The following is a 24,928-nucleotide window of genomic DNA, read 5'->3' as shown; positions in this document are numbered from 1 at the left end:
TATATTTTTTTTTAACTTTTACTGGTTATATTTATTTAAATTTAGTTAAAGTAAAATATTTAAATATATTCAAATCGACTTTAGTATATAGTTGGAAAATGTGGTATTGAAATTTCGTCGAAAAGTTTTAGATCAAGAAATAGTTCTAATAGGGAATATAATATTCAAGTCTGAATAAGAGATAAGGCTTTATTCTTCAAAAGCTAAATTTCCAACTATAATAATAATATGCCCATTAAAAAAAAATACAAAACAAGTACATTTTTTTTATAGAAAACGTTGTAAAAGAATTGCAAGAAACAAACGAGATTTATTTATTTTCTTCAAAATGAACAATCAATAGAAACAACACACGTAACATACAAAAATAGTTAAGTATAATTTTTTTAAGTACATACATAATAATAATTAAATCACTAAATAAATATAAAATTAAAAATGCCTCTCTTAAATCTACATGATATACATAAGCAGATAGACATAAACATTATAATATTTATATATAACTACATTTTAAGTATAATTAAAATAATCTTATGACGGTCCGTTAAATACTTTGCTTTCAGCGTCACTTGAATATCTGGTGTTTTTTCGAGATGTAGGTCTGCTCAACTTAGGGCAACGTCCATTGTTTTTATTATAATGACCATATTCACAAAATGGCTTTTGGCATTTATTTTCTGAGATGCATCTAAAAGTTAGAAATACAAAATTTATGATTGTTTCTTATTTTCTTTAATGTTATATTGTAATGATGTCGTTTTGAAAGAAATATAAATTTTAAAAATGTCTTAAACGGTTTTATGTTAAACGGTGACTTAAATGGAAAAAAAGGGAAAACAAAATTTGAATAATTATTCTTACTTTTGATCCTTATATGGAAACCGATCGTTTCCTTCTTTAAGATCGTAGCACTTTTGACTCCATGATAAACAATCACACCTACATTGACTTCTTTCCCTAACGACACGGAAATGAGCAGGACATCTGCAGTTCTCATTGGAAGCTGCAGTATTTGAGGAAATTATTAAACTATTTTGCCTAGGAGTTCGTCGATATCTATTTCTTTCAACGCAATGACATTCTGTGTGGTTTTCAAAGGTCCGAAAACCTATACTGGTTTTAGATTTATTGCCAAAAGGAGTAATCTAAAGAAAAAAAGAGTATTAATCTTATGTCCTGAAAAATTATCTTTATGTCAAAGTTTTAATACTTACATAAAAGTACAAATCCACTAGTGCTGTTGATTTAGCTACACATGTTTTTCTATCATCATTACAGCATCCTGTATCATCAGCACAACGATGTAATATGGTGCAATGTGGAACAAAGCGGTCTGATGCTTCTATGACGTGAATAACTTTGGGGTGTGGCCAGCGGCATTTACCTTCTTCTCTGAGTCGCTTAGCGTTTTCTGAGACTTTGTCTAAAACAAAAAATTTATTGAAAATTTAATTATTAAGTATTTTGTTGGATAATAAATATTAGCTTGATATTTAATTTTAAAAGTATTATTTTTACCAAAAATCAAGGTTAAATTAGAGTAAGTGCATTGGGGCGTATACTTATTTGTAAGTTTTATTCGTTTCTATATTAAAGGGTGGTTAAATTTTAAGGTCCGATGTTGAAAGTGAATCATACCTAAGCACTAAGTTTTTTTCTGCATTTCATTTGACATTTCTCAATGTCCGACTATCGCAATTTGAACACAGGCTTATTATTTATACAGGCTTATTATAAAAATGAGCGTTTGAATTAAAAAGCATATCGTGCACATCGTATTTTTTGATAAATTTAATCGTTCAAATAAGCTTACTATAGCAAAAGCAGTGCAAGGTTAGGTTAGGTTAGGTTGAAGTGGCTGTCCAGATATCATTGACACACGTAGACCTCAAGGGTCCATTGTGATACCACTAATGAGGTTACTCATGGGAGAGTAATGAATTTAAACAAACCATTTTGTACTTTTAATAAAGTTAAAGAGACGTTTTGTGTCAATCGTTGCCAGTTCACTGGTATTATCGAAGAAGGGATTACCGAGAAAGTAATTCCTTCTAATGGAGAATGCTGGACATGTACATAGAAGGTGTGTGACCGTTTCCTCTTCCTCCTCGTCCATGCAGCTTCTACAGAAGTCATTTGTGCAGACCCCTAGCCTCAGAGCATGTCTTCCTATGAGGCAGTGTCCCGTTATTACTCCAATTGTAGAGCTTATACTTTGTCTGCTAAGTGATATCAAGCCTTTTGACCGTTTTAAGTCAATACTTGGCCATATTTGCTTGGTTGCCAGGCAGGTGGTTCTTTGTGACCATCTAGTATTTGTTGTTTCTAAAGCATATTGCTTGAGAAGATATTTGCATGTAGCAAGTGGTGTTCCTATGTTATGTGTTTGTCTAACATAAGGCAGAAGTGTTCCGTTTTTGGCGAGCTCATCGGCTTTGCAATTTCCCGGAATGTCTCTGTGGCCCGGCACCCAAATGAGGTGAAAGTTAAACTGTTCCGTCATCTCCTTCAGAGATGATTGACAATCGTGGACTGTTCGAGAGTTTGTGGAGACAGATGCGAGAGATTTAAGAGCGGCTTGGCTGTCCGAGAAGATTCGTATATCCTTACAAGATATAACGTTTTCTTTGAGCCAGGATAGTGCTTCTTTAATCGCCATTACTTCTGCCAGGAATATACTACATTGATTGGGAAGTCTATAGGATAGACTGAGATTCAGTTGTTCTGAAAAGATACCACTTCCAACTCCGTGATCGGTCCAGTATTGTTACTGGTCCATTGAGAGGTGGCTCTAAGCCTTACACATGAGTTGGCAGCCACCTTTTTAGAGAAGATGTCAAGTGGTGTTAGGTTTAAAAACACTTCCAGTGCTGCGGTTGGTGTTGTGCGAAGTTCTCCTGTGATGCACATACCTGCTGACCGCTGGACTTTAATGAGTTTATTTAGATTTACCATCTTGTCCAGTGCGGTCCACCATACGACGGCTCCATAAATGAGTATCGGCCTGATTACCGAAGTGTATAGCCAGTGGGTTATTTTTTGGGAGAAGCCCCATTTTGATCCTATGGCCTTTTTACAAGTAAAAAGCGCTACAGTAGCCTTTTATAAATTTAATCGTTCAAATAAGCTTACTATAGCAAAAGCAGTGCAAAAATTTGAGCAAATACCAGTGCATACTCATACGGCTCGCACTGTAGGAAATATTGCTGTGTGGCTGAAGAGCCGTCCACCTCAACTCTTTGTCGTGTCCAACAAATGCACCTCTCACGCTCGTCGATGATAAACATTATGCATAAAGAGACAATTTACTCAAGCCTCTTAACCATTTCAAGCGTCGGCAATGGACAGAAATGGAAACAATAGATGAAAATTATCTTTAGTGCTGAGGCACATTTTCACCTCGCCAATAAGCAGAATTAACATTTTTGGCCGAATGATAATCTAAGAGCGATAGTTGAAGAACCTCATCCACTGTTTGGCGCGGTTTATGGACTGGCGGTATCATCGGCTCGTATTCTTCCGAAATGAGGCCGGTCAGGCAGTTACTGTGAACACCCTATCGTGAGATAATAACGAAATTTGTATATCCCGAATTGGAAAGAATATGTTGTTTCAATGGACGGTGACACTTGTCGTACAGCTCTTTTGTAGTATAAATTCAGTGGTCGTGTTATCTCACGTGGAGGGGATGTCAATTGGCCGCCAAGGAAGAAAAGGTGTACTTTGATAAGCAAGCAACAACATTTCAAAAGCTTAAAGATGAGATTATTGGGCATTCGGATTATTATTGAAGGCATAGAACTTCAATTATGCCTCAGTGTCATTGAAAATTTGTACCATCGGATTTTAGCCGATATTTTGTTCCATACATAGTTGAACCATGCCAATATTATCATAAGAAAAAGAAATGACAATAATTTCTATTGTAATTTTGAATACATTTGATAGAGCCGATTTCTGAAAAGCTTATACAAATTGAACTTAGGTACGTATAAAGTGCAACTTATCGCATTTACAAATGGTAAATTTTTTAGAAACAAAATCAAGCCAACAAATCGAACCTGAAACTCTTTCAAAATCTTTTGAAGGTGTGTTACTTGCTAAAACCTCTGCGTAACCTGGTTAACAGTATGCATTTAATACAGCAGTCATATTCAACTTTATTATTATTTGAACTTAACGAAATTCAAACACGGAAGGAAGTAGTTATCTTTTTACAAATACGAAATATAGTAACAATTCACTACAACAACGGTGCAGCGTTATTTGTTCAGCAGTGGACTCTAAGGTTCATATCTTTTCCTGCTGCAATTTATCTTTGCCGGTTATAATCAAAAGGCCGTAAGTAATTTATCCCTTAAGCGAGGTTAAGATGCCAAATGGCTCTGCGGGCGAATGATATAACTAAAGAGTCACCTAAAGCTACACACAAATGTTGCCAAGAAATTTATTTGGCTTGATCAAACAACAAACATACTATTTGCTTTTTAGCCAGACACGGATACGAATATGAATTTACGAGTACGAAAGTACCACCCAGAATGCAAGAAGTTAAGATATTATCGATCGTAAAGTTATTACACGGGGCGTGAGCAGATGTCGTCAATATATATACAAGGAAGAATAACTCGTGATGATGTACTTATCTACTGATGTACTCGTATAAGTATAGTGTGCATTGTGCTTTAACTTTATGTACATTATCATCGGCAAAACCTATTTTTTCCATATTATCCGCATGATTTATCGATATGGCAATTGCATCTCGAAAGTCAAACTCAAAAGATAGACGAACAACATATAAATATTGGTATGTAAATAACGGGTCTGGAAAAATTATGGATGGCTAATCGATCAGATGTATCTACTACTAGTGTGTCTGGCTGGAATAAGGAGACTGGCACGCCACACGGTAGCCAGAAATAAACCACGAAAAATGAATTATTAGTTACGGTAATTAAGTGAAGAAATTTCATTGTTGATTGTTGGCCCCAAGCCTCCAAGACGTGTGTTATTATAAATAATTTTATGTCCAATGTCTACAACAGGCTGAAGGTACATTATATCACTTAAGTGTAAGTTGTGTGTTCAGTCATGTTGTTTATTTGTTCGCAGTTCGTAGCACTGCAGTGTAACAAGCTCGTGAAGGTTTCACTGATGTGACATGAGTTCAGAAGCAAAATGCAGCAGACGCACGTTTAACGCAAAGTAAATAAGTAGTTTCCTTCTACCTTCTACCTGCATATGAGCATTGGTATGTTATTATAGTTTGGTGATCAAGGAGCTGGCAAGACTGATGGTTTCCTGTCAAATTCCTAAGTAATATATTTCGCATTGTTTTGTTCAAATAGGTCATTGGCATTCTTTTGATGAAGACAAAGTGAAATGCATTTGATGTTCTTGCTTTATTAACCCAAACTGAATTTTTTGATATACAAAAGTGTATTTTTAGGCAGGCTTTTGTCAGGAGCGTAGCTTCTCAGAATCGTCTGGTACTTAAACAATACAGTAAAGGTAATGTAACTAACTCGAGAAATATTTGGTTGTTTTTCATTTTCATTAAAAAGTCTTTATTGAACTTTGAAATTGCAGTTTACCACAATACAGATTGTGACCAATTTGCCAGTTGATTTTTGGCCAAAACAGAAACAATAAAAATATAGTTGTATACCATTTAAAATAAAGCTCGAATGAAATTTCACTGAAACTGCTGTCCTAAAGTGAAGACTTATAAATGTTTGTGAAAGTAATGATCCCAATTATGAAAGTAAGGATAATTTTTGTATTAATACTTACTTTGTAAAAATTGTTCCCGTACAGCATCAGGAGTTCCTAAGTATTTCCATTTTCTATCAGTAAAACTCATATTCTGATTTTGCTCCTCGTTAAACGGATTTGATTCATCATTTAAATATTCTTCTTGCTGAAAGTAAAAACAAATATAAAATATTAATTCATATTTATAAGTACACAAATACGTAGAAAACAAAATATTATTTAAGAACAGTGTTAATCGGTAACCTTAAGTTATTGGAAATTTCATTTTTGAAGAATCATTACTGAGAAATAGATAAGAATCAGATAAGGCTTGATTAAATATTAGTTTACCAAGAAATAATTCCGACCTATCTTAATTTTGCTTATGAGTGCTAATCATAAAGTTTGTACAGTAAATATATACAATGTACATACATATGTTTATATTTTTAATGTGTTGTTTTCGTTTAATTTTAGTGTTTCAATTTCATTCATAAAACTAATGTTGTTTACAATCATATATTAATTCAAAACAATGTTTCTTTCAGAAAATTCTAAGAAATTTAATATTATTCATAGACGTCTTGAAGAAATGGATTTATAAGACTTTTGCTTCGGTTTGTTTTTTAAACTTCATTTTATTTTTAAAGGCGTTTAATTATAAAAACAATTCAAATTTTTCAATTAAAAACGATATAATATGATATTTTGTTTAGACAAAAGAAAACTGCAACATTGTTAAGAAATTTCGTCATTTTGACGTTCTTTTTTTTTCAAAATCCAAAAAAGTTAAGTTCGACCAAGCAGTGTATTTTATTGCGTCAAAAATCACATTAATTTAAATTGCCGACTATGGCAGCGATAATGTGCCAAATCGCAATTGATAAGTTTATTGTGAATATAGATGTTATACAGTATGTAGTTTATTAAGTGTTGTAATTTCTGATCAAGTTCAATAAAATTATTCCGGTCTTAGCCCAAATTTGCGTAGTACTCATATATGATTTTTAATCTATTGAGAATAATTTATAATTCGGGGGCAATTTATTAAACTTATCGTTAGTCGTTGGAATTTGTTTTTTAAATGTTTACATTTTTTTGACGTTTCAAGGCCACTAGAATTTAAATTGATTGGAAGTACCTTTATTTGTCAGTCATATCTCAATAACCCGCAGAGATATTGGCTTTAAATGTGTCCATTTTTGTATTACAGAGAAATTATCAAAATGGAAAGAAAGAACTTTAAAAAGAATATTTTTGTACATCTATTTAAAAACTTGGTTAACACTAAATATCTTTAAATTTATATCATTACCACCCTAATTTATGGTTTCTTATAACATTCAAATAAAAAAAAAATTGATAAATATTTCATCTACAAACATTCTGTTACATTCAGGATAAATGTATGGAAAGAATAAAGTTTTTGACATCTCGTAAAATGTATAGAAAAATTGAAGTAACAGTTTTGTTTGTACATTATACAAAACCTGGTGCCCTACTCTGTAATGCGTTTCGAAAGCCAATCCAATTCGAATGTGATATTCGATTCGTTTATGAATTCGTAGGTACTCTGTAAAATGTTGGAATCGAATAAAACAATCATCTAGTACTTTTTCTATATATAGAAAAGATTTGCCGGGGCTCGAAGTATTTCTTATGAGATTTGTTAAAGTAAATATACAAAAATTAAAGCAAATCACAAAAAAGACCAGGAAAAAATTAAAATTCAGTAATTTGTATCACTTGATAATTATGGTAATGACTTTTTTTACACTTCACTGCTTTGCCACATATCTCTTTTTAATTCAAGCTTAGAAAGTTTAAGCTGACTTTTTTCATAGTCATTTCGTTTTTTGTGTTGAAATTCGTCTTTTGCCAAGGTATACTTTTTCCTTCAAGTCATACAAATTCCACCATAATTTCAAATTGCTTTTGTTTGGTATGCACATTTTTCGCTGATGATTCCCTGTAATGGGATTTATTTGCTTGAATTTTGAAAAAAAAATTATTTCATTACTTATATTTTATCTCTTCATACAACTTAACACAATTTTCCTTTTGTGTCCTTTAAAAACGACCATCGAATTGAAATTCGTTACCTCTCTTGGCGTAGAAACAAAATTTTCGTTTTCGAACGCTAATGACATTCGGAAACGAATTGCCTGGTACGAAAAATCCGAATGCGGATTTGTCATTCGGTAAGTACTAGATTTTTTATCCGTATTAGAAATTGATAGTACAAAATATTCGTTTTCGAAAATATTTGCTTTCGAAACGCATTTAAGAGTAGGGTTCCTGTAAAAAAATACTAATATTAATGTTTGATTTTAAAATTCAAGTAAATCGTATTACTCGTAAAAACTCATAGAAATTAAAATTCCAATCGACAATTTGTTTGTAAGAAATATAAACAATTAGTCGAAGCTATGAATTGTTTAATTTTCATTTCGTTTCTTTTACTTTTGCTGCATATTGTTTTTCTATTCAAACTCTTTCTTTCTTTTCCAAAAATATAAAATACTTTGCGTAACAGATGCAATTCCATTTGAGTTCAATCTTAGAATCAACTTTCGATCCAACGTAGCCATGTACCTGGATTGAAATTAAAATTTGGACTCGATCCCTCAGCCCATACACTTGTAATCGGGGTATTAGTTCACTTTAATTCAAAGAGTTCAATTCACTGCCATCGTGAACTATTTTCTATATCTTTGTTCTTTGGTAATCCACAATGGTAGTAGTTTGTGAAATTGTTTGTGCTCGGCTCGCGATCGTCTCGAATTAAAAACCAAAAAACTAATAAAAACTATTTATTTTCGATGTACGGTCAAAAAAATTCAAGCAAAGTGTTAAGTAAATATTAAAGTTTAAGTTTATGCTAAAAAATATTAGTTAATTACGAAGTAAAGTGTACTTTTTGTAAAATATGATTTGGGAATAAATTCATTTATTTGCATTCATCACTGAGCTCGTTCGATTGGTTTGTCGGTTCGGTAGTGTTAATTGGCGGGTCAATTTAAAAATTTGAAAATTTGATCTCTTTTTTTGGAAAGTTATAAGGAAACATATTGAAAAATTCATTTGTTTTAATTGTGTAGTGAATAAAAATAATAAGTGTTTAATCAGAGTAAGAGTGAAATTATTTAAATTTGAATTCAAGTGAAATTGTCTCATACTTTCACGCGTTCGCGTCGCGTCTCGGTTTCGGTCTCGGTAGTGCCATTGGCAAAGCACAAAGAAGTGCAATTTTGATGTCAGTTGGTTGGCCGAATAAATTGAAATTAATACAAATTGGTAAGTACCTTTATTTTCCTTTAAGAATGTTCACAAAAAAATGTTTGAAAATCAGTTTTAGCTGTTTACTGTTAATATAGTGGAAAGGTTTAAGTATTTTTGTAGTTATTAGTCTTGAGCCTCAAATAGCCTGATTATATTTACGGTAGAATACTAAAATTAAGAAAATAAGCGGTTTTGGAAGTTTAAAAAATATACTGCGGGTATTTTGCCTCCATTTTCCTCATATGAAAAGATACTGAAGGTGATTTAATTTGTTCTTAAAAAGAATGTCCATGTTATGATGGAGATAGGTTAAGTTTAAGTTTAGTATCGAATAAATTAATAGCAACTTCTATTCTTGACAGGCGATAGACAGTATTTAGAGCTAGGAATAAAAAAAGGTAATAATCAGTAGTTTTCGTGATTTAATGAGAATTTTTAACAATTGTTCTACCTAATTTTTCTAATAAGAGAAAAAACAAGAAAATAACCAATCAGTTGTATCCAAAATTTGGGAAAATGTTTCACTAGACTTAATAATTTAATATCATAACTTTACATTTTAAAAAATGTCCTAAACAATGATTTTCTTTGAAACTCCAAAAGCGTAGTAAAAAATCCCATCCTTTAATTTGTCCGCGGAAGAACATAAGAATATTCTGCAAATTCTTCACGGTAACGATATAGCCATTTGTCTTATGATGAAAACTATTAAAACATATTGAGATTAAAATAAGGAGACAAAAACACACTTGTACTCGAACATCAATGCTGAAGTCGATGTCTCTAATAATAGGACTCCACGTCTGTTCATTGTGGATGTCGTTCAATCGACATTCGTATGTCTCATGCCAATTCATAAAAAATGCCTTTGACCTGCTGTCTCGTTTGTAAGGCCTTTCTCAAAGTTTTTCAAAAGAATAATTTTCTTAATACAAAACAAAAAATACATCTACAGGGTGTCCCATATTTAATGGTTCAATAACTAAATACATTGATGGATCAGTTCACGACCCAACGAAATTTGGCTTGTACAACTCTCAAAGAAATATTCAGTCTAAATCCTTAAACTCAATAAAAAGCACTACAAATTTGGTTCAAGGATTATCAGTTGCCAAATTAAATTGAAATTCTAGCTTTGAAACAGTACGGCTCCGTCGATTGGTTGTCTTAAAAGTTAAAAACGGCTTACAACTTAAATAATGGTTTATTTAAGGAAACCGAAGTGAACAACTACAATATTTACATTTATTGGAAACTACTGTTCCCTTGACTACAAATTTATTACTTTTAGAAACCGTTATCGACCTAAAAACGTTTCTGGCCCTATAACAAAAAAATACGCCAGTTTTGGTAAAATCAGTACACTTTGAGTAAAATATGGAAGTTATGTGGCGATTGAATTTTAAACCTTTTTTATTGAACCAAATCAAAAGTATAACCTATGGTTTGACATTTTTGGAAAGTTACAAGACAAAGAATGTTTTTGAAATAAGCAGCAGGCAATGGCCTAGTCACTGATAAAGCTTCGGTTCCCGCAATATGCAGTTGCGCTGTGTCAGGTGCTCAGAAACTCACAGTGAAGGAGAACGCAAGCTGGGGAATGAGCGGGTTGAGGATTTGACTCAGTCCTAGTGTGTCTTTTGAAGATCCGAAGGAAAAAGTGGAAGCGGTGGGAACTGCCTTCCAGTAAGTGTACAAGATGAATGTTAGCGTCCGCCCCAATCACGACCTAGAAAACAGAGCCTTACTTAAGCATTTTTACCATCGAAATGATATGATACGGCGATCGGAAAACTGCGGTTTCATGCGGTTCAATGACGACTCCTTGGCAAATGCCATATTCGCCGAGCAAACAGGAGCAAGTCCCTTGCTAGTGACGAAGGTTGATCTTCAGCTCATCTTTAATTTAATGAAAAATGAAAAGTAAGCAGGTGTCGATGGTATATCCAACGTTGTACTAAGACATTTACCGATGGAGGCAATTGACATTTACACCACACTCTTCAATAATGCACTGAATAATGCATATTATCGAGTGCATTGGAAGACCGCTGTGGTTCATCCTCTTCCGAAAAAGGGAAAGGACAACTCCAACCCTTCAAATCTTCGGTCGATAAGTCTTCTTACGAGCATCAGCACATTTTTCGAAAAAATCATGATAGAACTCTGACTAACTGGGCTGCGGACAACAAAATAATTCCGGATAAACAGTTCGGGTCCAAGGCGGGTCATGACAGTATTCATTCTTTGTCTAAACTAGTTTCTGATATCCAATGGAATAAATCAAAACAACAATGCACAGGTGCTGTTCTGGTTGATTTGACACCGTATGGTTAAAGGGTCTTAAACTAAAACTGAGCAGGCTTGGCATAAGCAAGCCATTGTTGTATATACTTTATGTTAAACATTAACGGTAGAAAGTTTGTTGTCAAAAGTGGCAATGTAATTTCTGCCACAACATTCTTAATTAAAAATAGTCTTCAACAGGGAGCAGTGAATTTGGCGATTCTCTTCAGCATTTACACCAAGTATCTGATAGGTAGTCTTACAAAGGCAATTGCGTACGCCGACGATCTAATTGCGTACAGAACAGCCCGAAAGGTTGAGGTTATTAGAATTCTCTTGCAGCGTGATTTCGACAAGATTCAGCGATATTGCGACGACTGGAAACTGAAAATAAATGTCCAGAAGTCAGAGACAATTCTGTTCCGGACTTCGTTGGCTAGGGCCACGAGGGATACGTGTAAGAATTGGCGCAAGATGGTCATCGTTGATCTTCACGGGCAGCCATTAGCGAGCAAAAGTGTAGTGAAGTACCTCGGTATCTGGTTAGATCAGTATTTATATTTCGACAGACATATAAATGCTGCTCTGACCAGGACCAGAGGAGCCTTCGCTCTGACGAAACGGCTGTTTTTTAGCAGTCGGCTTGACCCCAGAGTGAAGGTAATTTGCTACATGGCCTTCATACGGCCAATGATCGTGTATGGTTGTCCTGTGTGGTTCAACGTTGCCCCTTCCCAGATGGAGAAGTTTCGGGTGTTCGAGCGGACGTGCTTACGACACTGTACCGGCTTATATCGAACAGCCGAATCTTCTTATGTGCATTACTATTCAAACGAGGTCCTATACAACGGGGTTCGAATCAACAGAATTGACATTTTCGTGACAAAACTCGTTCGAGGTCACATTGCAAGAGCTATGTATGTCTTCGACCAATAATTTAATTTTCGGGGCGTTCTCGTATCTTGAGTGGATTCATGCATCAGAGGCATTCCTCTTTCTAGACGAATGCGGTCTGATACAGGAAAGATTGGCAGTTCTGCTAAAATATACCACGACAGACGACGAACCCTGGATAGGCGACTCCTGTACAATCGGAACGTCATGGCACAAGGCGGATCAGAGCTCCTTCGGTTTAGTAGGTCTGTGTCCGAACGGGACCGAACTGATAAGGTGAAGCAGGAGAACCAGTTTTGGTCGCTTCAATCGGTACTTGATAGTGGGTAGTCGGGATGGGGTTTTAAGCCTTGGCTGGTTTACATACTTGTTTTATAGCTTTAGGGTTTAGTTTTAAGTAGAATAGGCATGGTGGGAAACATGGAATAATAAAAAAAATAAAACAATAAAATATGAAAAACAAAAAATGTTAGATAGTCAGATTTGCGGCTGTGGTTGCTCTAGTTTTAAGTAGTTTATAGGTAGAATAGGTAGTTTAAGTTAGTTTTAAGTTCTATTTAAGGACCTTATTTTAAGTAGTTTTTAAGTAAAAATAAAAAAGGATATTGATATTAGTTTTTTTTCTTCAAATTTCCTCATAAGTACAAAAATAAATAAAATGAATAACAGTTAAATACATATTAGGGCCGAAAGGCATAAGTATTAAGTAATATAGTTTAACTTGGAGTGTCCGTATGGGACCATTAAGTTGGTTGTAAGTTGTGGTTATTTAGACTAGCTTTATGAATTCTAGCTTAGAGATAGGTTTAAGATTGAATGAATAAAAATGAATTTACAAAAAAAAAAAGCAGCGGTTCCCATCGATCACCAAAATCAAGCACCAGTGAGCGTGGTTAGAAGGCAGATGAGGGGCCGTCTCGAAACCTACCGCGTGCTGTTGTCATGACTTCTTTCTGTCTGTTGTTCTTGCTCTTCTGTCCTTCTGTCTTGTATTAATGTCTTGTGTTGTTATCACCTTACATAATCTATAGTCGCTCAAGGTGCTGTGTTTTCTACTCTGTATATTTATGTGCTGAGTAGTGTGTAATGTAATGTAATGAAATAAGCAACCACCATTACCTAAGTCACACACATTTTTTTTTTGTGAAAGTCATTAACACTAGATTGCTGAATTAAGTCATCTGGATCAATCAGAAAAGAAAATTGTGCAGATTTGTAAAGACACAGGTTTTAGACTCTGACTTTTTGATTAACATATAAATGCGTTTATTAATCGGGAGCGAAAGGAACCCCGCTCTTAATATAAGAAACATCAAAAATGTATTCTAAACCAATTTATTAACATATTAGATATTATTCTATAATGCAGTCATTTTGACAGCTTTGAATCAATCTTAGTGTACATTGCCAACCACTAAAATGAGACCACACATTTTGGACTAGATTTTCAACTTTTATAGCTGGTGCAAGTACTATTTTATATCCATTTTGAGCAGTTTATTTTTTGATCTTGGAGAATCTCAATACTCGCTTTCAATAAACAATTTAACTGTATAAATTTGTAAAGATGAATTACGTGTCTAGGTACCATTTCAAAAGTAGTTAAAGGTTTTCAGGTACTACAATTTCACCATCTATAAAACCTAGTGGTTGGCAGTGGTTGTATATAAAGCTTCCGTCTTTCTATAGTATTAAAAAAGCAGACCTTTCTCTTAAACCGTAAAAATGCAATAAAGACGAGTTACCACATCTTGTTAGGTCATAACGTTACCTTATTTTTGTACTTAGTAGTACCCGTGGCATGATGGTTAGTGCGGTGGACTGTCATGCCAGAGGTCTTGGTTTCGATCCCTACCTATGTCATCTAAAGTCTTTTCACGGGTACTGCCTCTTGCGAGGAATTGACAAATTCTCCAAGAGTAACTCTTGTCATGAAAAAGTGCTTTCTCAAATTAGCCGTTCGGATTCGGCATATAAACTGTAGGCCCCCTTCATTCCTGACAACATCACTCGCACACATGAATGGTTGAGAGTTGTAAGTCACTAGGCCCTAGTTCTCAACGGACTGTTGCGCCACCCAATTTATTTATTTTATTTTAGTTTGGACCATTACTTATAACAACACCCTGTAAGTTCACATACGTTCCGTTGCGAAGGAAACACCAATTTCAAGTATCTAAGTCTCTTCTCACTCCTCGCGTCCTCGTCAATCCGCATATCTCAATTTGAATACCAAATAAGCTAATCTTTTACCCATGTTGCATTATGCAGTATGAATATTCAAAAAGGTATTGATATAGATAACAATGGATTGCCGATGAATTGGTGTAATTGTCGCAACCAATTAGACTCCTAATCACTTGGATCGCTTCGCACTCGCACTCGCACTTAACGATTGGTTTAGCACCTCGTATTAGCTATTTACTGTTACAAGACTGATAGCATCGCGGCATGAATGCAAATATTATTAAATACAAATAGTCATTTTCTGTTTACATTGAATATTTGTGTTTAGGAAAGTGAGGGTATGGAAAGAAACTCTTAGCGTATCGTATCGTTGGCAAGCTATCCGATTCCGAGACCGAGGTGTTTATAGTTTCAAACCATGAACTCGAGGTATAGTGAATTAGTATACAAATATGGAAAACATTTTACCACCGAACACACTGATGGATAATGCATCGTTCCCAAAAGTTCTTCGTAAACAGATGTTTCATTAATTTATTTTGATTGGATTTTTGATGTCGAACAGTTTTCTTTTTGTAAATGAACAGAACATGATTAATTGCATAAGGTATGGTAAGAAAACAACACCAGAACTCAGAAACTATTTGGTGAACATTATGGAATATGAAAATGGAAAATTGAAAATTGATTTATTTCAGGAAACACAACTTCCCTGTTCAATATACAGAAAGTATGAACTGTTTAAACGTACATACATATATAATAATAATATTTATAATAAACATTTAAAATAAAAATGTTTTTAAACATAGTTTTTGAATACTCTATATTAGACGTATTCTCGTAAATGGTTTGGATGTGGAAATACTTTATGATTCATGATATTTTTCAAATTTCTATGATTCAAAATTTTAGATTAACAAAATACTACATGGTAAAAAATCAGTAGGACAAGGTTCTGGTTGTCCCAATTGTGTATTTCAAAATAATTGAAAAAAGAAAAATAATTTTACGTCTTTAGCATATTTAGAATATTTTGAAGCACTGATTTTTTTAAAACTAAAATTTTTCACTAAACATTTTCAATATTCTATAAACAAAGGTTTTTACTAAATTTTGTATAAGCCTGAGAATAAGTCTTTGTTTTTTAAAGTTTTAAGTTATATATCGATATTTTGAGATTTTTTTTATTTTTCCTTTCGACAGTGTTTTTGAGAAATGCATAGTTATAATCAGGAATTTAGAGATACAGAGGCCTCGAGGCAATACAGAAGCGGAGGCCCTTCGCCCCAAATTATTTTCAAAATAAAGTAAACAATTTTTTTTCACTCGATTTTTCAATGAATAATTTATTGTTAAACCAAGTAGATTCCATTAGTATTGAACAAACACATATAAATATAAAGGGAAAAAAAAATGATCTAAAATAAAATGTTAGGGTTAACGAACGGAACCTTTCGAGCTTTTTTCGCCGAAAAATCCTCGATGATTTAGTTGAAATCCAGTTTTCGGAGTAAATTGCTTTCAATACTTAGTAGAGAAAGCTTCGATAGACGGTTTTGTCCCATTGTGGTTGGAAGCCCATTTTTAATAATTTTCATTTTTGACAATGACATTTTTATCAATGCAATTTCGAGGTTTGGGAATTCAGCTCTGAAATTGAGAATTTGGTAGTAAAATAGTTCCGGCGATTGATCTGTTCCATACTCCTTTTCTATTCTGTATGAGTCAGTCAAAGACACAAATTGAACCAACTCATTACCAAGACTATGTTCTAAATCATCCAGATAAACTTTCACCAATGCCTCTGTTGCGGCGTGCAAATATTCAGCATTCATCTTCTCGATGTGATTCAGGAATACAAATTTCAAACGTGCAGCTTCACATGCAATCTTTCATTAAAATAAACGGATGGTTGGTAAATCACTTTGATAAAAGCGGATACTTTGTATTTTTAGTTGGTGGTAAGATTTGCGTCTTGTGTTTTTCCGTAATCGAGCGAATTTAACCCGTATTTCTAGTTTTGGTGCGTGTGCGTGATTGTACTCATTCATCAGTATGGGATATTTTTTGGATTCCACGAATCATTTCAATGATTCTAGTGTACGCATTACCGATTCAAGAATCATTTTTGGGTCTTGCAATATCTTGTTTTTATTGTAGCTTTGAAACGCTCCAAGATATTCTTCGATTTCCGAATAGCGATTGACTAAGGCTTTCGTAGCTTTAGCTCGACAAGACCAATGATTATCGTTGATCTTTTTCAAGACTAAAAACTGGCCGCTTTTCTTCTCTGATAATTTCTCAATCAGAACTAGGTGCCGCTCTGTATTGGCTGTGAAAAACGTGTACAAATTGTGCATGAAATCAAAGAACAACATTCCAACATTCCACAGCCGTATATCGGCAATAACGAGGTGAATATGTTCAATGGGGCTTTTCGTCGTAGACTAGTGACTTAACATATCCCCACAGAGAATAGTCAAGCGGCGTTAAAACATACGATCTTGGAGCCAAATGCGCGGCTTCGTAATGTAACACTATACTGTTATCGAACGCTTCCTTCAATAAATCAATATTGTGGCACAAGCTATGTGACATTTAGAATCGTCTTATTAAGACAGCAGCTCCTACACATGTTGATTCAATTAAAAAATGAAGAAGTCAGTAATTGATTATTATTAAATCGCATTTCCAACCGTACGCGCCATGACGGTATTACATCGTCTGACATCTTTGTTGTATGTAACTTGTTTGCTAAACATTTTCAGTCAGTTTATTTAGACAGTTGTCGTAATATGACTTGTGCTACAAATATAAACTCTTCAAATACTCTTATTAATATAGGCAGTTTAAATTTGTTCACTTCTGGGATCGAGTTAGCCTTGTCTACGCTTAAGGATGATAAGCGACGTGATGTTGATGGAATTTCACCAATCATTTTACGAATGTGTGCGAGTGCATTGGCTGTTCCTTTAAAAATTATTTTTAATCGTTCACTTGCAAATGGCGAGTTTCTAAATACTTATAAAAGTTCAACTATCAAACCAACATATTAACAAAACAGGTGGTAGCAAGATGTTTCAAACTATCGTCCAATTGGTAAAATTGCTACTATTCCCAATTTTTTTGAAAAGTTAGACTATGACAAACTAACTACTTCTTTTAAAGCAATGATTTCACCATACCAACATGGTTTTGTTGCTGGTAGATCCACTGCAACTAACCTCACTATTTTTAGAAATTTCGTCAATACTGACTTTTCTAAAGCTTTTGACAGAGTCAATAATGATGCTTTACTTATGAAGATAAATAAAGTAGGTTGTTCACTAAAACTTTTTAAAATGGCTAAAATCATACTTAAAGGATCGTATTCAGTACGTTCTTATAAATAAAATTATTTCTACACAGGTAGATGTTACGTCAGGGTTCCGCAAGGAAGCCACCTTAGTCCTCTTCTTTTTTTGTTGTTTATAAACGACATTTTTGATGTGTTTTTTTTTTTAATTCAAAGTGCTTGATGTACGCAGATGATCTAAAAGTATTTCGTTCTTCTGCAACAAGATCTTGATATCTTATCGGGCTGGTGTTTAGCTAACTGTTTACGCTTGAACATTTCCAAATACCAAAGCCTAACGTTTTCTCGAAACTTTTGTCCAATTAATTTAATCAATAAAACCATTTGCCATTGTCCGTTATAACATTTAAAAAAGATCTTGGTGGGGTTTTTGGCAAAAAAATTGACTTTGTAAAGCATATAGATTTTGAAGTTGCTAAAGGCAGTTCAATGTTAGGTTTCATATTGCGAAACTCAAAGGAGTTTTCCAATCCACGCACCTTAAAGTATTTATATTTGGCGTTTGTTAGGTCTAATCTTAAATACTGCAGTGTAATCTGAATGATCCAAAAACAATTTACGAGAGTTGTAGTGAAAAGATTTAAAATTTTGTCTAATTAATAAAAATACATAAAATCAAGCCAACTTGTTTCTACAAAATAGATAGTTCAAATACATTCATACTAAATGTTGGTATACAGCTATTCTAAGGTACAGTGTACAGTTATCCAACAGAATCATACAGAATTAAAATTAAATAAGTTTCTGGAAAACAATCTCCACTCCCAATCAAACATTGTCCATCACTCAAAATATTTCTTGGTTTTTAGCTTTTTACTTCTGGCAAACATTTCGAGAGTTAAGAGCTTGTTGAATTTATTATGTAAAAATCTTATTGCATCTCATAAGATCTAAATCAAAGAATGTCGCAAGGTAAACCAACAACGCAACGCTAACACAAACGCCCTCTTCCGGTAGTTATGAAACTTTAAAGGGCTATAATTTTAATATTTCAAGAGCTGTAACTTTAAATTCAAAAACTGATTTTAATATGTATCTCACAGTTGGTCAAATAGATCAAATAAACCAAATCAAATTTAATTGAGGCCAATAATAAATCATCGAGTGACACTCAAACAACAACAAAAACAACTATAAAGTTACGCAACATCCATAAATGTTCAATACAAAAATCACGCCTTTCAAAAAGATTTTAACTTTCTTTCTTTTGGTTTATTTTATTGATGGCTTATAAACTGAAAATTAAGGTAAGAATGTTTTATGTATAAAAACTACGACAGAAGATTTCGATAAATAAACAATTAATCAACTGTCAATTCAAAATAAATAAAAACTGATGTTGTGGGAAGGGCGTTGTAATTTATGCCTTAACTGATATTTTAACCATCAAGCGGACCCGATAAATTGAATTAAATTGGAAGAGAGACATGATGAAATAATTAAGTTTATAATAGTCATGTGTTGGGCTTAAAATTTGATTTTTATTTTCTTTTATTGATAAATTGATAATATTTTTAAATGGACAAACTATGAATGTATGAGTTGAAGAAAATTACTAATTGAATTCTTTTTCGAATTTTCATTTTATTTAAATTGACATGGTTATGTGGTTCAATGCTGTTTTCTATTTTATTAATTTTATTAGATATACACAAGTTTTTTAAATTCATTAATCAATTACGAATAATTTACGTACATTCCTGATCTTGCATCGTGCTTTTGCTTTACAAAAATCTATACCTATCAATCTTAAATTGAACTTTATCAATTATAAGTTTTGACGTATATACTCTGGGCGGTGTCAGTAAGATTCAATCTAAACGAATTTAATATTCTAAACTAGAACATATCCAATGTAATGATTGAAAAATAAATTTGGAAATAGTTTTCGAAATGTTGGGAGCAATAGTTGTCGATCTAAATGGATTAAAAGCTTTGAAGGACTTTTTTAATTCAGTTCAAGGTGTACGTTTTGAATAGTGTAGAATTAAAGTTTCTATTTCAATCTATTATTGTCTATTACTATTATTATTATTATTTTTCTGGAAGAATCAGTTGACGGAAAGCAGCTCATGATCAACCGTCTGGAGTGCTACTGGATCTTTGGAACCTGACTGTTAACCTTGGAAAGTCTAAAATGATGATCTTCAGGGATGGAGGTGGAAGATACTCGAGAAACAAAAGGTGGACCTACAAGGGTCAGAATTTGGAAATTGTTCGAGAGTATATGTATCTTGGTGTATTGATCTGTGCTAACCTTAACTTTAAAAAACATTTCGAAACTAAATTAGCTGAGGCAAAGAGAGCTTTTTCTTCAATCTGGGGAAGTTGTATAGAGAGTAGGTTTGTGGACCATAGCGCAAAGATCCAGATATTTCGTGCCACTGCTTCTTCCATCATGTTGTATGGTGCTCAAGTGTGGGGTTGCTGGCAGTTTGATGTTGTTGAAAAATTTCAAAGATATTTTCTTAAACGCATTTTTCGGTTGCCGGCCTGTACTCCAAATTACATGGCGCACCTTGAAACTACAATACCGTTATTCTTAAATACGCTAAAATTACACTTCGATTATATAATGAAGCTGCTGGAGATGGATGAAACCAGACTACCCAAATTGATCCTCAAGTCGATAATTACTTTAAGAGGTAACCTCTTCAAAAAATGGGAAGAAATAGGCGTTGAGTGTGGAGAAAGGTTACAGATTCAACCAGGTATCGGACCCACTATTCTGAGAAACATGTTTCAAAATTTACTGGGTGGTGTAGCGCGCTCAGCTTACAGTGGTTATACCTTGGAAGCTCAATCTTCTCAGTATAGGACGATATATAGCCAGCTTGACTACAACTTACAAGGAAGCTCCTACTTCTTAAACAGATTACCGCTTTCAATAATAAGTACGATATTTAAAGTAAGAGGGGAAATCATCAACCTGAACTACATTCCACATCGTCCGGACCTACCTATTTTGTGTGATATTTGCAACCTCAAGGAAAGAGAAGATATTTATCATTTTATTGCCAGATGCCCGATTCTAAGTGAATTTCGAGTCAGATTACGTATTAAAACATTGATGATATAGTCTTGTTTGCTTACTCCCCAGAAACACGCCAACTTATGATAAACAAGATTTACAATTACTGTTGTTTATCGAATTTGGTTGTCAACACTCAAAAATCCAAGGTGATGATTTTTAAAAGAGGAGGTGGATGGAACGCATCGAATGAAAAGTGGGTGTTTAACGGAGAAGACATTGAATAAGTCAAGGAGTACAAGTACCTACGCGTTATCTCTTCGAGAAACTTAAAAATGGAAAAGCATCTAGTAGAAAAACTGTAAAAAGCAAAAACAATTATAAATATAGCATGGAAAAGAGTTTTTATGAACGTCAACATAGCACATAGTATAAAATATAAAGTATTCGAAGCTGCAGCGGAGAGGATTCTTTTGTACGGCGCCCAAGTTTGGGGATGTAAAAAGTTTCTCACAGTGGAGAAACTACTAACTCACTACGTGAAAAGAGTATTTCGTCTGCCATTGAACACACTAAACTATGTTATTATGCTAGAGACAGGACTTTCACCTCTATTCGTCAAAACCCTTAAACTGCAAGCGGACTATTTACTGAAAATTGTCAAGATGCCTGATTCCCGACTGGTCAAGAAAGTAGCTCTTAAAGCAGTACAAAACCTAACTGGTACAGTGAGTGGAATTGCCTCGCCGAAGGATGTAACGTGGAGTTCAATTTAAACGTTGGAAGTATATCAAGTTGCAAGGATATATTATATGCTGTGATTGCGAAAGTAGATGAAAAATGTAGAGAAGATTATGTAGCTGAAGCTTCCGAGTTCTTATTCAGAACTATTTATAGAAGGCTGAACCACAATCTTGCTGAAAGAAACTACTTCAGTGATGCAAATAGTGTGAACGAGATTTCAACAATGGTTAGACTCCGAAGCGAACTTATAAGCCTGAATTTCATACCACATAGACCCGAATTACCAATATAGTGCAGTAAGTGCAATCTTAGAGAAAGAGAGGACGTAATTCATTTCGTTGGAAAATGCCCTACTTTAAAAGAAACAAGAAGGAGCTTTATTGGAAGTGACTTCTTATCGGATGAACAAGTTGTTGCCTTGCTTAATGAGATGAATGCCGTCAATTTGTATAAATATTGCAAAATCGCGTTAAGGGATAGATCTAGAATTATGAACGAAGATTTCTGATTTATCAAACAATAATAATAATAATAAATAAAATTATCTTCTTTTTAAATCCACATAAATAATTATAAAAGCTTTGTATCTGTATAATTTATGTAATTTTGTCAATCTTATTAACCGCAAAATATTTCAAAATATAAGAAAATCTCAATATTTTTGAATTCCAAACATTAAATGCCTTTAAAAAAAAGTTGCTAATGATTAATATAGTATTTTTTAATAAACTCAAGGTGAAAGGTATTAAATAAAAAAGTAGACACAATTACTTAAGCACTTACAGAATTATAATCCACATCTTGCCTTCGACCAGTTTCGGCTGCGATCACAAAATGTGCAGCTCCATCCGCACTCTTTACCTCCTCCTTTCGGCTATCGGATTCATCCAACATATAGTCAGGTATTTCACCTTCAGTCTCAGTTTCATCCCGCCGCACTTCAATCGTGTTCTCATTGTCATCAACTTCGCCATAGTAATCGTCTTCGTCGTAATCCTCATCGTATTCATCCTTGCTCTTGAACCCCTGATCGTCGTGACTAACTTTGCCCGGATCAACGTAATCAATCCTACTCGTTGACGTTTTTTCCAAAACTTTTCGTTGATTGTTTCGGGCTAGTGAACTGCGTTCCTTATTCTGCTGGCTTTCCTGATGGTGATGCTGTCTGCTATTGTCATAATCATTGTTACTCCCATACCTAGTCTTGGGCCCTAGATCTTCGTGACTTATCTTTCCCGTGTAAACATAATCATTCCTGGGTGGTTTTTCTTGAAATTTTCCTTGACTGTTTTGAGCTTGTAAGCTGCGTTCCTTATGTTGCTGATGGTTTTCTTGATTAGACTGCCTATTGTTGTGAGACCAAAACGATCTTGCATTATGTTCCAATTTGATGGCACTCGTGGGCGCGTCGTAGTTATTCAAATTAACATTGACTCGACTTCGGTTATTATTCGCACTGACGTTTTTGACTTGGACCATTGTTCCGTCATTGGTCTCATTGTGTTTGGGTTTTATGTGCATCTCACGATTATTTTTGTGAATGTTGCTGGCGTCATGATGATGGCGATGTTGGCGATGAGCAAACTGGACTGACTGATGAGTGGTGTGTGTTTGCTGCAGATGGAAGGGTTGCTGATTCTGGTTGATTCCGTTCCATTTCGGCTTGAAATCGCTTGCATATGAAGCTAAGACATTGTGCCTGATAAATATCAGCACAAGTAAAATACTGGATAGGATCATTTTTCTATCCCATTTACGGGCCATGTTAAGTGAAATTATAAATGTGTACGAAATAAAAAATATTTAATAATTCACCACTCTTAATTCACCACACTTTAAGGGGATGAAAATATCTCTTTGATTCAAGGTCACAGATATTACGCGTATTATTCATCATTAATTAAATTTTTCGTTGAAATATGTATCTACAAATGCTATACAAAGTTACTTAAGATGCTAATCAAACAGACGATATGATTATAACCCACTTTGCGAGAATAACGATGACAAGTAGTGCAAATAAATGAGTTATCTACGCCGACAAACACACGCATACACATTCACGTTACACTAACACTAACACTCTATAAAAAGCACATTGGAGGTATTATTAAATAAAAAAAATACAGATAATAAAATTCCTTATAAAATATCTGCGATTCAACAAAATCCAGATGCTATCAAGATCAACGCCGCAGGCTCACTTAAATTATGTGTGAACAGTTAACAAGCTTATTTATTAAAATGTATTCAAAAACAGCAACCGTTCAATTAATTTAAATTATCAGTTCAACACCCACGCCAAGACGCCACTACTGATGGATAATTTGAATTTAGCCGCTCCTAGACGGCAAGACACGCGTTTGTGTACTTACGTACGTCCCGTCTCGTCGTCGTGGTCGTTTGGTCGGTCGGCAATTTAATTTATAAATAGTCCGAGTAATATCGCGAATACTCGCCTCGCGAATTAAATTCAATAGAATTTTTGTTTGGAAATGAGTCACAGCACAATACAAACAATAAACGGGAGACAAGTTTCCAAAATTAAAACTGCACGCTTCTTGTTACTTCTGGCGATATAGGGGATATGGCGAAATTCTGATGCTATCTTCACAACCGCTATTTGCTCAAACTATGATAATAAAATCGTCGGCTATCACTCGAAATAGACGTCGCAGATGTATCTTCTTGAGATTACACGACCACATACCACGTCTACGATACGAATAGAGTATCTATAATAATAATTGCAATGGGTGATTATAGATCGCGATCGGTCCACAAAAGCGTACCACAACACAACACGGCATTAGCACGGCACGGCACGGCACGGTACGGCAATTACTGGCCAAAAGATGATGCTGACGCGATCAACGTTCTCCACTTTCTGCGAGCTAAATGCTTTCTCAACGAAAAGAAGACCCCCGATTCCATCTTGTTTCTTATAAATTTATTCTCGTTTGCTGGTTGTTAATTGTTGTCGAAGGGCAGAATAAAGATACTTTTTGAAAAGAGAAAATCTTATGATTTGGCATTGTTCGGACAATGCTTATGTACTCTTTGGATGGATACGAGCACCCAAGTATAACATACGAGTAGCAGTTTTGTGCCTTTATAGATCGTGCAATATTTATCAATTCTTTGTGGGACGAGTAGCAAAGTAAAGACGACGGACGGTCTTCACTCTTCACGCAACAACTTATCACTAACAACTGATGTGCGATGCATTCGAGTGCTATTGAACAGACTCAACGAATCGATTTAAATCGACGACGACGACGACGACGGCGATGACGGCGAACGGAGACGCGACTGCAGACCGGACGGTAAAAGCATGCAGCAAGCAGCAAGAAGTATAAGCAGTAAGCGGTAAGCGGTAAGGGTCATGGGTACATGCTGCTATGCAAGTTCATAATGCTGCTGCAACATTGTGACACCATAAAATA

At 34.4% G+C, this 24,928-nt stretch overlaps 1 protein-coding gene across 1 annotated transcript; it reads right to left on the bottom strand.

Annotated features, from left to right (window-relative positions):
- Window positions 1-298: 298 nt before the first annotated feature.
- LOC129951249 (uncharacterized) lies at window positions 299-24,679 on the bottom strand. The gene is made up of 5 exons (XM_056063332.1): window positions 22,266-24,679; window positions 5,800-5,926; window positions 1,218-1,426; window positions 865-1,148; window positions 299-691 (listed from the first exon to the last, which is right to left on the bottom strand). Exons 1-5 carry the CDS (start codon window positions 23,244-23,246, stop codon window positions 535-537), a joined length of 1,758 nt encoding a protein of 585 aa, XP_055919307.1. The 5' UTR covers window positions 23,247-24,679; the 3' UTR covers window positions 299-534.
- Between the last annotated feature and the right edge of the window lie 249 nt (window positions 24,680-24,928).

Source organism: Eupeodes corollae, chromosome 3, assembly GCF_945859685.1.
Source record: "Eupeodes corollae chromosome 3, idEupCoro1.1, whole genome shotgun sequence".
In the NCBI taxonomy this organism is placed as follows: Eukaryota; Metazoa; Arthropoda; class Insecta; order Diptera; family Syrphidae; genus Eupeodes; species Eupeodes corollae.
Note: the sequence above shows the minus strand (reverse complement) of the source record. Positions and strands in the feature narration are given on the sequence as shown.

Bases quoted from the DNA above. Each gene is read 5' to 3' on its own strand.
- LOC129951249 (XM_056063332.1), bottom strand. From the start codon at position 23,246: ATGGCCCGTAAATGGGATAGAAAAATGATCCTATCCAGTATTTTACTT. The intron at 5,927-22,265 runs GTAAGTGCTTAA...TTTTACTTTCAG, and splicing joins AAGATGTGGATTATAATTCT to CAAGAAGAATATTTAAATGA. The intron at 1,427-5,799 runs GTAAGTATTAAT...TTTTTGTTTTAG, and splicing joins ACGGGAACAATTTTTACAAA to ACAAAGTCTCAGAAAACGCT.